This window comes from Tursiops truncatus, chromosome 9, assembly GCF_011762595.2.
Source record: "Tursiops truncatus isolate mTurTru1 chromosome 9, mTurTru1.mat.Y, whole genome shotgun sequence".
NCBI lineage: Eukaryota > Metazoa > Chordata > Mammalia > Artiodactyla > Delphinidae > Tursiops > Tursiops truncatus.
Window position 1 is genome coordinate 23,323,382 of NC_047042.1, and position 16,360 is coordinate 23,339,741.

Genomic DNA, 16,360 nt, shown 5'->3' on the forward strand with positions numbered 1-16,360 from the left:
TTGCATCTATGTTCATCAGTGATAGTGGCCTGTAGTTTTCTTTCTTTGTGGCATCCTTGTCTGGTTTTGGTATCAGGGTGACTGTGGCCTCGTAGAATGAGTTTGGGAGTGTTCCTCCCTCTGTTATATTTTGGAAGAGTTTGAGAAGGATAGGTGTTATCTCTTCTCTAAATGTTTGATAGAATTCACCTGTGAAGCCATCTGGTCCTGGGCTTTTGTTTGTTGTAAAATTTTCAATCACAGTCTCAATTTCAGTGCTTGTGATTGGCCTGTTCATATTTTCTATTTCTTCCTGATTCAGTCTTGGCAGGTTGTGCATTTCTAAGAATTTGTCCATTTCTTCCAGGTTGTCCATTTTATTGGCATAGAGTTGCTTATAGTAATCTCTCATGATCTTTTGTATTTCTGCAGTGTCAGTTGTTACTTCTCCTTTTTCATTTCTAATTCTATTGATTTGAGTCTTCTCCCTTTTTTTCTTGATGAGTCTGGCTAATGGTTTATCAATTTTGTTTATCTTCTCCAGGAACCAGCTTTTACTTTTATAGTTCTTTGCTGTCATTTCCTTCATTTCTTATTCATTTATTTCTGGTCTGATCGTTATGATTTCTTTCCTTCTGCTAACTTTGGGGTTTTTTTGTTCTTCTTTCTCTAATTGCTTTAGGTGCAAGATTAGGTTGTTTATTCGAGATGTTTCTTGTTTCTTAAGGTAGGATTTTATTGCTATAAACTTCCCTCTTAGAACTGCTTTTGCTGCATCCCATAGGTTTTGGGTCGTCGTGTCTCCATTGTCATTTGTTTCTAGGTACTTTTTGATTTCCTCTTTGATTTCTTCAGTGATCTCTTGGTTATTAAGTAGTCTATTGTTTAGCCTCCATGTGTTTGTATTTTTTACAGATCTTTTCCTGTAATTGATATCTAGTCTCATAGCGTTGTGCTCGGAAAAGATACTTGATACAATTTCAATTTTCTTAAATTTACCAAGGCTTGATTTGTGACCCAAGATATGATCTATCCTGGAGAATGTTCCATGAGCACCTGAGAAAAATGTGTATTCTGTTGTTTTTGGATGGAATGTCCTATAAATATCAATTAAGTCCATCTTGTTTAATGTATCATTTAAAGCTTGTGTTTCCTTATTTATTTTCATTTTGGATGATCTGTCCATTGGTGAAAGTGGGGTGTTAAAGTCCCCTACTATGAATGTGTTACTGTCGATTTCCCCTTTTATGGTTGTTAGTATTTGCCTTATATATTGAGGTGCATAAATGTTGGGTGCATAAATATTTACAATTGTTATATCTTCTTCTTGGATTGATCCCTTGCTCATATGTAGTGTCCTTCTTTGTCTCTTGTAATAGTCTATATTTTAAAGTCTATTGTGTCTGATATGAGAATTGCTACTCCAGCTTTCTTTTGGTTTCCATTTGCATGGAATATCTTTTTCCATCCCCTCACTTTCAGTCTGTATGTGTCCCTAGGTCTGAAGTGGGTCTCTTGTTGACAGCATATATATGTGTCTTGTTTTTGTATCCATTCAGCCAATCTGTGTCTTTTGGTGGGAGCATTTAATCCATTTACATTTAAGGTAATTATCGATATGTATGTTCCTATTCCCATTTTCTTAATTGTTTTGGGTTCGTTATTGTAGGTCTTTTCCTTCTCTTGTGTTTTTTGCCTAGAGAAGTTCCTTTAGCATTTGTTGTAAAGCTGGTTTGGTGGTGCTGAACTCTCTCAGCTTTAGCTTGTCTGTAAAGGTTTTAATTTCTCCATCAAATCCGAATGAGATCCTTGCTGTGTAGAGTAATCTTGGTTGCAGGGTTTTTTCCTTCATCACTTTAAATATGTCCTGCCAGTCCCTTCTGGCTTGCAGAGTTTCTGCTGAAAGATCAGCTGTTAACCTTATGGGGATGCCCTTGTGTGTTATTTGTTGTTTTTCCCTTGCTACTTTTAATATGTTTTCTTTATATTTAATTTTTGACAGTTTGATTAATATGTGTCTTGCCATGTTTCTCCTTGGATTTATCCTGTATGGGACTCTCTGTGCTTCCTGGACTTGATTAACAATTTCCTTTCCCATATTAGGTACGTTTTCAACTATAATCTCTTCAAATATTTTCTCAGTCCCTTTCTTTTTCTCTTCTTCTTCTGGGACCCCTATACTTCGAATGTTGGTGCATTTAATGTTGTCCCAGAGGTCTCTGAGACTGTCCTCAGTTCTTTTCATTCTTTTTTCTTTATTCTGATCTGCAGTAGTTATTTCCACTATTTATTCTTCCAGGTCACTTATCCGTTCTTCTGCCTCAGTTATTCTGCTATTGATCCCATCTAGAGTATTTTTAATTTCATTTATTGTGTTGTTCATCATTGCTTGTTTCCTCTTTAGTTCTTCTAGGTCCTTGCTAAATGTTTCTTGCATTTTCTCTATTCTATTTCCAAGATTTTGGATCTACTTTACTATCATTCTGAATTCTTTTTCAGGTAGACTGCCTATTTCCTCTTCATTTGTTAGGTCTGGTGGGTTTTTATCTTGCTCCTTCATCTGCTGTGTGTTTTTCTGTCTTCTCATTTTGCTTCTCTGACTGTGTTTGGGGTCTCCTTTTCGCAGGCTGCAGGTTCGTAGTTCCCATTGTTTTTGGTATCTGTCCCCAGTGGCTAAAGTTGGTTCAGTGGGTTGTGTAGGCTTCCTGGTGGAGGGGACTAGTGCCTGTGTTCTGGTGGATGAAGGTGGATTTTGTCTTTCTGGTGGGCAGGTCCACGTCTGGTGGTGTGTTTTGGGGTGTCTGTGGCCTTATTATGATTTTAGTCAGCCTCTCTGCTAATGGGTGGGGTTGTGTTCCTGTTTTGCTAGTTGTTTGGAATAGGGTTTCCAGCACTGTAGCTTGCTGGTCATTAAGTGAAGCTGGGTGTTGGTGTTGAGATGGAGATCTCTGGGAAATTTTCGCCGTTTGATATTATGTGGAGCTGGGGGGGTCTCTTGTGGACCAGTGTCCTGAAGTTGGCTCTCCCACCTCAGAGGCACAGCACTGACTCCTGGCTGCAGCGCCAAGAACCTTTCATCCACACGGCTCAGAATAAAAGGGAGAAAAAGTAGAAAGAAAGAAAAAGAAAGAAGAGAAAATAAAATAATGTAAGATAAAATAAAGTTATAAAAATAAAAAATAATTATTAAGAAAAAAAACTTTTTAAGTTAAAAAAAAAGGGACGGACAGAACGCTAGGACAAAAGGTGAAAGCAATGCTGTACAGACAAAATCTCACACAGAAGCATACACATAGACACTCACAAAAAGAGGAAAAGGGGGAAAAATCATAAATCTTGCTCTCAAAGTCCACCTCCTCAATTTGGGATGATTCGTTGTCTATTCAGGTATTCCACAGATGCAGGGTACATCAAGTTGATTGTGGAGATTTAATCCGCTGCTCCTGAGGCTGCTAGGAGAGATTTCCCTTTCTATTCTTTGTTCGCACAGCTCCCAGGGGCTCAGCTTTGGATCTGGACCCGCCTCTGCATGTAGGTCGCCAGAGGGCGTGTGTTCTTCGCTCAGACAGGACGGGGTTAAAGGAGCCGCTGATTCGGGGGCTCTGGCGCACTCAGGCTGGGGGGAGGGAGGGATATGGATGCGGGGCGAGCCTGTGGTGGCAGAGGCCGGTGTGACGTTGCACCAGCCTGAGGCGCACCGTGTGTTCTCCCGGGGAAGTTGTCCCTGGCAGTGGGACCCTGGCAGTGGCGGGCTGCACAGGCTCCCCGGAAGGGAGGTATGGATAGTGACCTGTGCTTGAACACAGGCTTCTTGGTGGCAGCAGCAGCAGCCTTAGCGTCTCATGTCCGTCTCTGGCGTCCGCGTTTTTAGCCGCGACTCGCGCCCATCTCTGGAGCTCCTTTAAGCAGCGCTCTTAATCCCCTCTCCTGGCGCACCCGGAAACAAAGAGGGAAGGAAAAGTCTCTTGCCTCTTCGGCAGCTCCAGACCTTTTCCCGGACTCCCTCCCGGCTAGCCGTGGTGCACTAACCCCCTGCAGGCTGTGTTAACACCGCCAGTCCTCTCCTCAATGTCTTATTATGAAGAAGAAATAACAGTAAAGAATAAAACTTAATCTAATATTAGCAAGTAAAATAAATTTTATTATGTAAGAAGCTGTACTACTGAGAAAACCATGTGTGCAAAACACAAATTTTATGTGCTCTAAATGGCTACATGTGAGAGGAGAGTGGGGAATAACTACACTTTTTTTATGAAGCTCTTGAATAGAATGTCCTGAGTAACCTGAACTTTTATGTATTCAATTCATGTCCTACTTAATTTGGTAGTCCCTCCTTTGCTTCAGGTGAATAAAACTACAGTTGACCCTTGAACAGAACAGGTTTGAACTTTGTGGGTCCACTTTGACACAGAATTTTTTCAGTAGATACTACAGTACTACCTGATCCACAGTGTGTAGTTGGTTGGATCCACAGATGCAGAACTACAGATAAGGAGGGCTGACTGTATAGTTATATGTGGATTTTCCACTGCCCGCAGGGTCCATAACCCCTCTGCGTTGTTCAAGGGTCACCTTGTATTTGTAATTTTGTAGTATGAAGCATAAGGTTAAAGTATAATTATAATAGCAATACTTAACTTATGGTGACAGGGCACTGAAGCATAATAAATGAATGCAAGTAAGTAGTTCCCCCATATTCACGGGTGTGGAGGATACCTTCTAAGACCCTCATTGGGTGCCTGAACCCAGAGATAGCACCAAACCCTAAGTAGTCCCCCTGTAGCCAAGATTTTGCTTTCTACAGGTTCAGTTACCTTCACCTGACCACTTTTGACCATGGGTAAGTGAAACTGTGGAAAGCAAAGCCATTGATAAAGGAGGACTACACTACACATGTGAAATATCTTGCCTATTCTTAGAGAGAAAAAAAAAAAAGGAAACTTACATCAGGGTAACAAAAGTATGTCGGCCAATAGAAAATGTGAAAAATTAGATAAACTCAATCTTTTTCTGTTGAAAATATCAGTACACATATGCAGGAATGTTAGAGTAACTCTTGTATCTTTGCTTATGCATCATCCAGACAGTGTCAGACTAGGAACTGTCTAACCATGCAATTCAACCCAAAAAATTATTGACACTTTTGTTTTCTGATGAACTTGACTCAACAGCAGTGGGCTGTGTATACTATCTCACTTCAGTTTTAAATTCAAAGCAGACAGAGCCTAGGCAGTACCCAGGTCTGCCCATGACTTCACATCTCTGGGCTCAGGGTCCTTGGAAGTCATAATAATGAGTTTTCATGTTTAGAGAGGCACTGAATAACCTGTTGCCCCCTGGGTCGTCCAGTGGACTTTCTTGAGACTCTTTGCCCCTTGCAGAAACTCTTTCCTGTAGTCCGTGGGGCTGCTTGAATAAAGGAGAATGATTCTGGGAAAGGTCAGGTAGATTCTTAACTAGGTGATGGCATAGATCTGGAAAGGGGCAAATAATACACACCTCTGTCCATCTCAGAAACCATAGAATTGTAATGTTTAACTCATTTTATATTCCATCTGTCAGAATTGCAAATAACATTAATATTGAATAATTTTTAGTGGTGTTTCTATAGAAAATACAATATCTTTCGGAAAGAGATGATTTTATCTTTGAGTTGTATTTTTTAATAGATTCATGATGTTATAGAAACAAAACTAGAATTTGACCCTCGGGATTTCGTGTCCCAATTTTTTAATGAATTGCAGTCCATTTGTTTCTACAGAGATTCTCCTCAAGTTTCCTAAACATGGGATAGGATAGTGTTAGTTGGGAGTGGGGAGACCAAGTTGGGAATCAGGGTCTTGGGGTTCCCACCACTGCTGCCACTGCTGTAATCAAAGTCACTCTGCCTGGTCTTCCATGTAAGAATTTGAGTGAAGAACCAGTTCAGCTGCCTAAATTAAAAACTGGGGATCTCATCTTAGCATCTTATTTTACACATGAGGAAATTGAGGAATAGAGCTATTAAGTGACTTGCCCAAGGTCAGCTGGCAAGAGAGTAGCCCATCACGCTTCAGTTTATTCTCCAGTCTCTCAGTTACAGCAGGCTCGATCCCTGTATTTTGATGACTACCTTAAGTATAACTTGCAGATTTTGAACTGGGGAATGGTCTATGAAATAGGCATTCAGTAAAATATTACTTGATAAGCTCCCCTGAATATGATCACTTGTATACAGTACAGAACACCTGGGTGACATTCTCTACTCAGCAATTACAATGATCGTTTAAAAGATGATGTTTCAGGGCTTCCCTGGTGGCACAGTGGTTGAGAGTCTGCCTGCCGATGCAGGGAACACGGGTTCGTGCCCCGGCCCGGGAAGATCCCACATGCCGCGGAGCCTGCGCATCTGGAGCCTCTGCTCCGCGGCGGGAGAGGCCAAAAGAGTGAGAGGCCCGCGTACTGCAAAAATAAAAAAACAGAAAAAAACAAAAACAAAAAGGATGATGCTTCACAAAAATTTTAAGGTGCTATACAATTATCCTTTGCAAAGGAGATTCTACTTGTGAATATCTAGTCATTATTATCAGGTTTAAATAATTTGTTCCATTGCATTATGACAATCCTGGCCAAAGCCATAGGAGGTAGCGTATATTCTTCCCCCTCCACCCCCAAGCAATTAATAAAAAGCCGACTCTACTTGCTCAGGGACACATAAAATTCCACAGGAAAAACAAATCACTTGTTTAGGCTTGTGTGTTTTGTTTACATTGGAAAAAAACATGTGACACTCATGACTATTCAAGCTTCTTAGCCATGAGGACCTCAGTGTGAATCAGTTTGCTCATCCTGATTTACAGTGGAAGTATCCTAGCTATAAGGCATTGGTAAAGGGAAATCCTAAAGGATGAAAAATAAATAAATTGCCATGAAAAAATTTTATAACATCTTTTTCCATTTTGGGGAAAAGTCTTATTTTCTTAACATTAGTCTTAACACTATTTTCTTAGCTATGCAATTAATATTTTAAAAAAACTAAATGTTTCCTCAAGTGGAAAGAACTACTAATAAAATCATCAGAGTGGTACTTCAACCACAACAAAGCTATGGAGGGAAAATCTGAGACCATAACAAAATATAATTATTATTCTACTTACAAGGTTGAGAAAAATATTATGTGTGCCTCTTTTTTGTCTGTAGCCTCCATTCTGTTGGCATTTTTGTTTTCCTTGGCCAGGGGCATTTTGAAGTAGGGAATATTTGTTTATAAGCTACAAAGCACATTCTGTTTATTGATGTCAGGTCAACCCCATTATAAAAAATGCGATTGCAACCAAAATAGCTCAAATGAGTATGTTTTCAATATTTGAATAATAAAGTCTTATTAACCTTGTTACAATAGGATCTACTTATTCCACTAAGAGTTTTCTTGCAAAGATAAGACTGACTAAGTGAAATACATATTGACACAATCTAGTTGCTTTTAACAGAACTGGCATGAGTCAGTTGCCCATGACAGAATGAACAATATTGCCCTTGAATATGTTAAAAAATATATATGTGAGACCAGCAAGAAAGCAATGACTATCACAGAAACTAGACATCCTCTACATATTTTCCTTAAAGTCTTTTCACCTTTAGACTACCTAAAAATCAGTTATTAAAAAAAGAAATTGACTAAATTTTGTTTCTTTTTATGGCTGAGTAATATTCCATTGTATATATGCGCCACATCTTCTTTATCCATTCATCTGTCGATGGACATACATATGGAATCTAAGAAAAAAAAAAAAGGTCATGAAGAACCTAGGGGCAAGACGGGAATAAAGACACAGACCTACTAGAGCATGGACTTCCTTGAGGATATGGGGAGGGGGAGGGGGAGGTTGTGACGAGGTGAGAGAGTGGCATGGACATATATACACTACCAAGCGTAAAGTGGATAGCTAGTGGGAAGCAGCCGCATAAAACAGGGAGATCAGCTCGGTGCTTTGTGACCACCTAGAGGGGTGGGATAGGGAGGGTGGGAGGGAGGAAGATGCAGGAGGGAAGAGATATGGGAACGTGTATATGTATAACTGATTCACTTTGTTATAAAGCAGAAACTAACACACCATTGTAAAGCAATTATGTTCCAATAAAGATGTTAAAAAAAAAAGAAATGAAGTACTCTTCTTTAAAATATTTCAATGTTTTCAACACCGTGTATAAGAAAGAATGCAGGCATGAACTCAATATTGATGAAAGTGAAATTTTCTTTTAATAATTATAATTTTGATGTTATTAGGGAGTAGTCTAGTGCTAATTTTCTGGCAATGTATTTTCCCAATTTACTCATGCTTTTTTGTTTTAACAGATAGCTTACAATTGATTACAAGAATTGATTCCTCTGAGACTCATCAGATCATTTCCTGTAAAATCCGTATCTCTCTATTTGTGAAAAAGGTAAAGAAAACATCTGTCACCAAACTTGCTTAGCATTTAGATGTGATAGACATCAGTCCACCCACATTCAGTTTGCAGGAGAACTCCAGTTAGGGTGCAGATGGTTGTGTTGGGGTGGAGAAGCCAGATAGAGGGTGAAGATGCCCGTAAGTGTCCCAGGCTGATGCAAGGTAAGCAGAGGGCGAGAGTACAGTAAGCATATTCTCCTTAGATAAGATTTCAGAATGTTAATCATCCATAGAAAGAAAATTTTAAAGAGGAGAACTTTGAAGAACTGCTCTATGTGACATTATTTATTACTTCTACCACTGGTAGGTAGGTCAAATCAAGAAAGGACAAGACCTAGAAAGTTTTATTTTTTTTTTAAAAAAAGCATCTGTTTATAACTGGCAGAATGATCTGTTTCAGTTGCGTGTTTTCCTTGTACTTTGATCTTTTTGTTTGATACTTATGCTTCTGTTTTATGATCTCCTTCTAATGATAGAACCAGACCTCTTGGAAACCACCTTCATCAGACCTGGGAGTTTGAAGGAAGCAGGTGCTGAACCTTAGTTTTTTCCCAGAACAAGAAAAATGGGCTGCGATCGAAACTGTGGGCTCATCGCTGGTGCTGTCATTGGTGCAGCCCTGGCTGTGTTTGGAGGTATTCTAATGCCAGTTGGAGACATGCTTATTGAGAAGACAATTAAAAAGGTACAAGTAATTTCAAGAATATTTCTTGCTGTCCTGATTCATTCTATCTTCCATCCCTTTTTGGCTTAGGGTGGCTGTTTGATATTTCATTGTAACTGGCAATAATGTGTCTCCAACACAAACGTGATTGTGAACTACTGAAACTACATGATAGAGAAGTGGTCACAGTATGATGTATATTCTACCATTCATATTCTATATGAATGCACTGTCATCTTAGGTCTAAATATTTAATTTCTGATAAAAAACTATTATAGGTATGCAGGTAAGTAGAAATAATTACATTTAATTATGTCAATAGAGTATGCTGATAAGCTTTTGAATGAGAAATGAGTGTTATTTTGTGAGGGTACATTTATAAAATGGGTGCAGTTTGATTAATGTTGAGAAAAGTAAAATCATATTTAATATATATATAACTTAAACAAAATTGTGTTTAATATTGATGTAGGAATATTTGGTAAAACTGGTAAAAATTATTTCTGTTTGGTAAACTGCTCTATATGATATGTGTAATAATATGATTGTCTTATGAACATTTCTTATTGATGAAGTTTGATAATTGACTTTTAGAAGATACTTCCAGAAATGTAATTTAGAACATATCCTAGTATATATGTAACAAGTTGACTATAGTTTTAACAAAACTAAAAATAAAAGTGACTAAAATATATTTAGTCACCTATGTGTTAAGTCACTAAAAATAAAGTGACTTAATATATAGGCTTTGTACAACAAACTAGAATTTATCTCCCACCCTAGTTCCTTCTAATTCACTTTCATACTCACCAACTTTAATTGATAAAGAGAAGGAAGACTAGAATAAAGGAAAGTAGATCTGCTGAAGTCCTAAATCAGGGATGGCAAATTCAAATGGCTTCAGGGGTTTGGAGACAAGGTTTAAAAAAAAAAAAAAAAAAAAAAAAATGGGGAACTACCAAGAACAAGGTAAAAACAAGACAAGGACTATTGTGAATTTAAAAGTGTGTGCTCTGCCCAAAGGCATGTATGTTCATTTTTAAAATACAATGCTACACTGCTTTTACACAAAGAGAAGATGGAGACAGTGAAGCAAAACCATGAAAAAGTGTGTGGAGCTAGTTGATGAGCAATTAGCATGCAACATTTGTGGATATTTTGTTGGTTCCTCTGATTGTGTAAAAAAAAATCTGTTGTACATATGTTTGGAAGTATATACCCTTTTTGTAAAATCTTACAAGGTGAAGCAGGTTAGGCTTTTTTTTTACCATTGATGAAAAATGAAGTACATATGTGAAAGAAAAAAAAAAGATGAAATTTTGATATTCTTATTAAAAGGTTTGGGGCTTCCCTGGTGGCGCAGTGGTTGAGAGTCCGCCTGCCAATGCAGGGGACACGGGTTCGTGCCCCAGTCCGGGAAGATCCCACATGCCGCGGAGCGGCTGCGCCCGTGAGCCATGGCCGCTGAGCCTGCGCGTCCGGAGCCCGTGCTCCACAACGGGAGAGGCCACAACAGTGAGAGGCTCGTGTACTGCAAAAAAAAAAAAAAAAAAAAAAAGTTTGATTCTTTTGGTTTGTTTTTTTTTGTTTTTTTTTTTTACTATTTCAATGCTATAGACAAAATGAGTTTGTGTATAAATACATTGAAAATCTAAGAAAACTGAAAAACAAATATAAAGTGAAATGGAGCTATGAGGGCAGTCTTGCTGACAAAATTTCTTTCATTCATTGTATATTAGGTATCCTGTATTTGTGGCAACTTACACAAAGTTATGTGATGCATCATATCATGTATAGTGAGGCTGAATAGAAGCCTAGTTCATTGTATGAACATTGAAAGTAAACACTGAAAGATTAATTTCCAAATTATTCTCTCGAATATCTCAAATTCAATTGTTCTCTATTCCTTTACCTCTTAATCAAAATTATAAAGTATTATTTCATTCACTAAAAATAAATAAATAAATAAATAAAATATAGTGCTAGCCAAATAAAACATATCTGAATGCTGGCCTCAGCTCTCAGCCTGATTCAGATGTCAGCGGTCTAGACGTTAGTAAGCACAGTGCACATGGAGAACAACAAGAACTGAATCTGAAAATGGGCTAGACTACCAACTCATACTGAAGTTTCTGTTCCTGCTAAGACCTTGATCTGTCTCATCCATTCATCCATGTTTAACATCTTACTCTTACTAGGAGTATAAACATATACAATTATATTTCACTAAAGCACTGACCTAATTGACAAATAAATATGAAGATTTAATTTCAAATCTAGTTACCCCGGACAAGAAGTTACTATTTTCCAGTGTTTTTTCGGTTTAGCTAAAATGCTTAGTCTTTAAATTTAAAAACTTTTCTCACTGTACCATTATAGCTCTTGTCTTAGTATAACAGATTTTTAAAAAATAGGACATTTTTAGGTACAGTTTCTATACTTGCATGCTATATTTGCTTAATAACAGTATAGTCATTTCTATCCTTTCTCTTGCTAACAGACTGCAAAAATTTCAACCTCATGCATTTAACTGAAAATATACATTAAATTCCATCTCCTTCCTTGGAATTCCCAGTTTTCTTGATATTATTATTATTATATTTTATATATTTATTTATTTTTGGCTGTATTGGGTCTTTGTTGCTGCACGTGGGCTTTCTCTAGCTGTGGTGAGCAGGGGCTACACTTCGTTGCGGTGCACGGGCTTCTCATTGTGGTGGCTTCTCTTGCTGTGGAGCACGGGCTCTAGGCGCATCGGCTTCAGTAGTTGTGGCTCGCGGGCTCTCAAGCACAGGCTCAGTAGTTGTGGCGCACGGGTTTAGTTGCTCTGCGGCACGTGGGATCTTCCTGGACCAGGGCTCGAACCCATGTCCCCTACATGGGCAGGTGGATTCTTAACCACTGTGCCACGAGGGAAGCCCTATTTTTAATACAGTTCAATAGAGACAGACAGGTGATGGTGAGGTGGGGAGAATCTAATAGTGCGAGAGGGAATTGCCATTGTTCAACACCCTTTCTGCTCTATAAACTTTCTTCTCTTCTGTATATTCTGGGGCGAGAGAACAGGATCAGTTCTAACACAGAGACTATAACTTATTTTGTGGAAAAATCTTCAGAATAGAAAAGTGACAATAATCTTCCAGTGCACAGCATTTTAGACTAAGACTTTTTTGATACATAATTGATCATCTGTAGCTTAATAGTGGTCATCTGTTCTTTCTTATTATTCAACAGTATTATTCATTTAGACCCTGTTAGATGGCATGAGGGGTGCCAGCATCTATTTTAATTGTTTACTGTTTATCTCTGAGTTCACAATGGCTAATCCTGAGGAAATAAGAGTTTTCAGACATCAGAAATTTGCTTTTGTATAGAGGCCAAGAGAGAATAAAATAAATATTTATCTCAAGAAATATAAGTTTTAACTGGGGAAAGCATATTGTAAAAACTACAGAGACCTGTGAAACTCTATAATTGAATTCTAAAGCATATACTGTAGAAAATAAATATTATTTAGAAAGAGAACTTTCTCAGAGTGTTCAATAACTTCAGGAAGAAGGTGAGATTTGAATTGGATTTTGAAGTACAAAATTTTGAAAGTCCAAAGAAGGCTCCAATAAAAGTGTCAAAGGACTGTTTAATACTATGGGAAAAGTTGTGGAAATGCAAGTAAATGTTGTGACGAGGGAAGGAGGAATATTAAAAAATGTGCCAAAAATATAGGATTAACAGGAGAGACAATTAGAAAAATAATAACATGGGGTAAGATTTAGGAAGCTTTGAACATCAGTTAGAAGACTAATTAATGAAATGATAGGCAATAGTAGATGGTTTATGTTTTCTGGTAGGTGTTAGATATAACAAAATCTGCATTCAGAGATTGATATCAAATATACTATATACTAATATGCTATATACCATACATACTAATATACCATACTATATACTAATAAAGCATTTATTTAGTCCTACTAAGAGCTGCATATATACTAATTCATTTAATCTTCAGAAATATCTATGAGAAGGTATTACTATTTTACCCATTTTACAGTCACAAGACCCTAAATCAACTTGCCAACTCACCTAGCCAAAAGGAGGACGAGTTAGTTTCCATACCTAGGCAATCTAAAGGGAGAGACTAGATGATTTACACAGTTTTGTACTCTATAATTCTACAATAGAATGTACTGGAAAGTGAGGAGACCGAAAACAGGAAGCGCTATGTAGGACATGACCACTTTCAAGGAGAATTTAAGACTCCCTTTAGAAAGATCTTTGCAGAGTCTGCACATAACAAAAGGCACTCTGGTTTAGTGTGGTGGAGTACCTAGAACTGATGGGTGATGGGATACAATGGGATAGAGGGACTAAACAGGGAGAGAGAGGAGTAAAAAGAACAAACTGCAAGATGTCCAGTTGTTATTGATAGAACTGTATACCTTAGAAGAATAAAAAACAGACATTTTATAAGCGATTTGATATGAACATCAGTGTATATTTCAGAGGTCAGAGCTCAAGAGATTTGATCATTATTATAGGGAATACAGATAAAACTAAACAGTAGATTTGCTTAAGGAGAATTTGAATATAGAGACAAAAGGGCAGAGAAATTACTATAGGATATGTGCATTCTGAGGTAGGTAGGAAGACAAAAACAGAAAAGGGTAAAATTATTTTATATGGAGCAATGAAAACAATAGAGTGCATTTTTTGGGAAGTTAATAGGAAGCCAATTTTCAGGGAAAGAATAAAATGATCTCAGGCAGATGAAAATTAAGGAAATAATGGTTAGAACATCGTCAGTAATGACTTTGAAAGTATAATTTCACTAGGGCAGGGTAACAAAGCAGGGATAAAATAAATAAATAGAGTGTTTTCCCTTCTTGTTTTTGAAATGAGGGTTATCTGCAATCTTTGATTTACATTGTAACCCAGCTCAATATCCACAGACTAAGACATCATCAGAATACTTTCAATGGTTAGGGGCTGTGTGGTACATTTAAGACTAAGCCTGAGTTTGCTCTCGGATGTTCATATATCCATGATGATCTTGTCCATTTGAATCATGTAAAGATGCTGGGACTTTTTCTTTATTTAAATAAAACTGTTTCTTTTTTATTTAGTTTGAAAAATTATTATTATTAATTTTTTTTTTTTTTTTTTTTTTTTTTTTTTTTTTTTTTGCGGTACACGGGCCTCTCACCACTGTGGCCTCTCCCATTGCGGAGCACAGGCTCCGGACCCGCAGGCTCAGCGGCCACAGCTCACGGGCCCAGCCACTCCGCGGCATGTGGGATCTTCCCAGACCGGGGCACGAACCCGTGTCCCCCGCATCGGCAGGCGGACTCTCAACCACTGCGCCACCAGGGAAGCCCTAAAAAATTATTTTTTAAATGAGATTGGCATATGTATCTGTTCGGCATGCAATATAAGTCAAATCTTTGAATTATGTGTAATCCCAGAGAGCCAAGTATCTTACCACTGACTCAGAGCACTTAGGTTAATTCTGTTATTTTACAAATATATACAAGTTTTACTACTGGTCAGTTTTGTCTACAATTGAAACTCATTGCAGATTACTTGCTGTATTTAATGGACTAGTAGCAACTTGGCAAAGTTATTACCTGTATACAAGCACCATAAAAAAAAAGAAGTGCTTAATTTAAAAAGATCAGAAAATCATATCCTGTTGTTACCTAAGTTTTAAATATAGAATTGGGACTCTATGATGCCTTCCAGTTCTAAAAGATGGCACCAGACACCAGCCTTTGAAATGGCCTAAACTAGTCCATACATTTTACTTCATGTGTATATGTGTGTGTGTGTATATGTATATATATATGTATTTCTTTACTCGTTATTTCCAAGGGATATTTTTTAGGGACTTTGTGCTTTTTATGCATTATAACTGGAAACTTTTTTTACCAGTATTTTAGACTTTGATTCCTAATAGATTTGTGTGGGCCCAGCAGGTTTATGCACTCTTGCTAGACACACTAAAAGTCAATGGCATGAGCTGCCACGAATGTGGAAAGTAGAAATTACCAGAGGACTTCAGAAAAAGGTCAAAAGTTCTGCCACCATTTACAAAGATTAACTTATCACTTGACACTGTTAATGTCACTTGATATATGTTTGGTGAATATTATATAACAGGCAATTTAAAATAATTTCAATTTAATTTCCCTATGATATTAACTGTAGAACACCAAGAAGGAAATTAAAGATACCTTTATTTCCAATTAAAAACTAATGTTCAATTATACCATCATTCAATTATACCATCATTTCCTTCCCCCATTCTTGAAAAGAATGATCCTTCAGTAGCCAAAAAAGTGCTTCCAGATAAAATAAATTGAAATAACAATTATTTATGTTCATTAAAATGACTAGAATTTCAAATCAACAGTGCATATTTAATAGTAAAATTAATTTCATAATATATGCTTAGAGCATTTCCAGATATGATAAAATAGTTTTTACATTATTATAGTATCTAAAAAGCTAAAAAAAAGTGCCAGAAGTATAGGTTGTTAAAGATGGTAGCATTTGTTTTAAATTTAATGATAATATATGAGAACATGAAATACTCTAAAACAAATTATAAATTTAAAGAGCAGAATAACATGGTTTAAACACATATATTTGCCTATTAGCTCCAATAATAAAATCACTTTAAAATGTTTTAAGAAAAAGCAGATCAGCATGTGTAATTTTCTTCCTCTAGCCCAATTTAATATCAACATAGTTTACTTTTCATGCCAAATACAAAATCTCCCATTTTAGGTTCTTCCATAAACTCTTGACAGCTGATTTCTGAGTTTCAGAAACACATTAGATCTGATCCATTTCACCAAATATTATTCTGTGGTTTAACTGTTGACTTGATAACCTGAGACTGAAACCACTTTTTGACTCTCAACACAACTGGTACTAATATTCTAATTCATTCTCTCTCAGCACGCACACACACACGTATGCATCATGTACACACATAGGAGAATATTTTTTGAAATGGGAAGACTGCTTGTAACTGGTCCTAAACAGAACAAATTGTAGTAGTGAGTGGAGAGGATAAAGACTCTTTTCAGCATGTTTCTGCTTTCTAGGGAAGTTTTGATTTCACTGGATGGAGAATAAATAGAAGAGTGATTAAATAGAAGAAGTAGTGTCACAGGATTTTACATGAGTTCTTGCCAGATGACTGGTTTAGACAGGAATCCTATGAACGAAGTAGTTAAAGCAATCTGGAAAGTAAGTGAGATGAGAGTTCTCCCTCTAAGGG

General features: G+C 37.2%; 1 protein-coding gene across 5 annotated transcripts in view; it reads left to right on the forward strand.

Moving 5' to 3' along the window:
• CD36 (CD36 molecule (CD36 blood group)) overlaps positions 1–16,360 on the forward strand; it is an 83,299-nt gene that overhangs the window by 42,893 nt on the left and 24,046 nt on the right. For all 5 annotated transcript variants that reach the window (XR_012333900.1, XM_073809602.1, XM_019940512.3 and 2 more), the window contains exons 2-3: positions 8,315–8,403; positions 8,888–9,096. Coding sequence is in view for 4 of the 5 variants with exons in the window: in XM_073809602.1 (XP_073665703.1) it covers positions 8,977–9,096 (120 nt within the window). In the remaining variant the exon portion in view is untranslated. The remainder of the gene's footprint in view (positions 1–8,314; positions 8,404–8,887; positions 9,097–16,360) is intronic.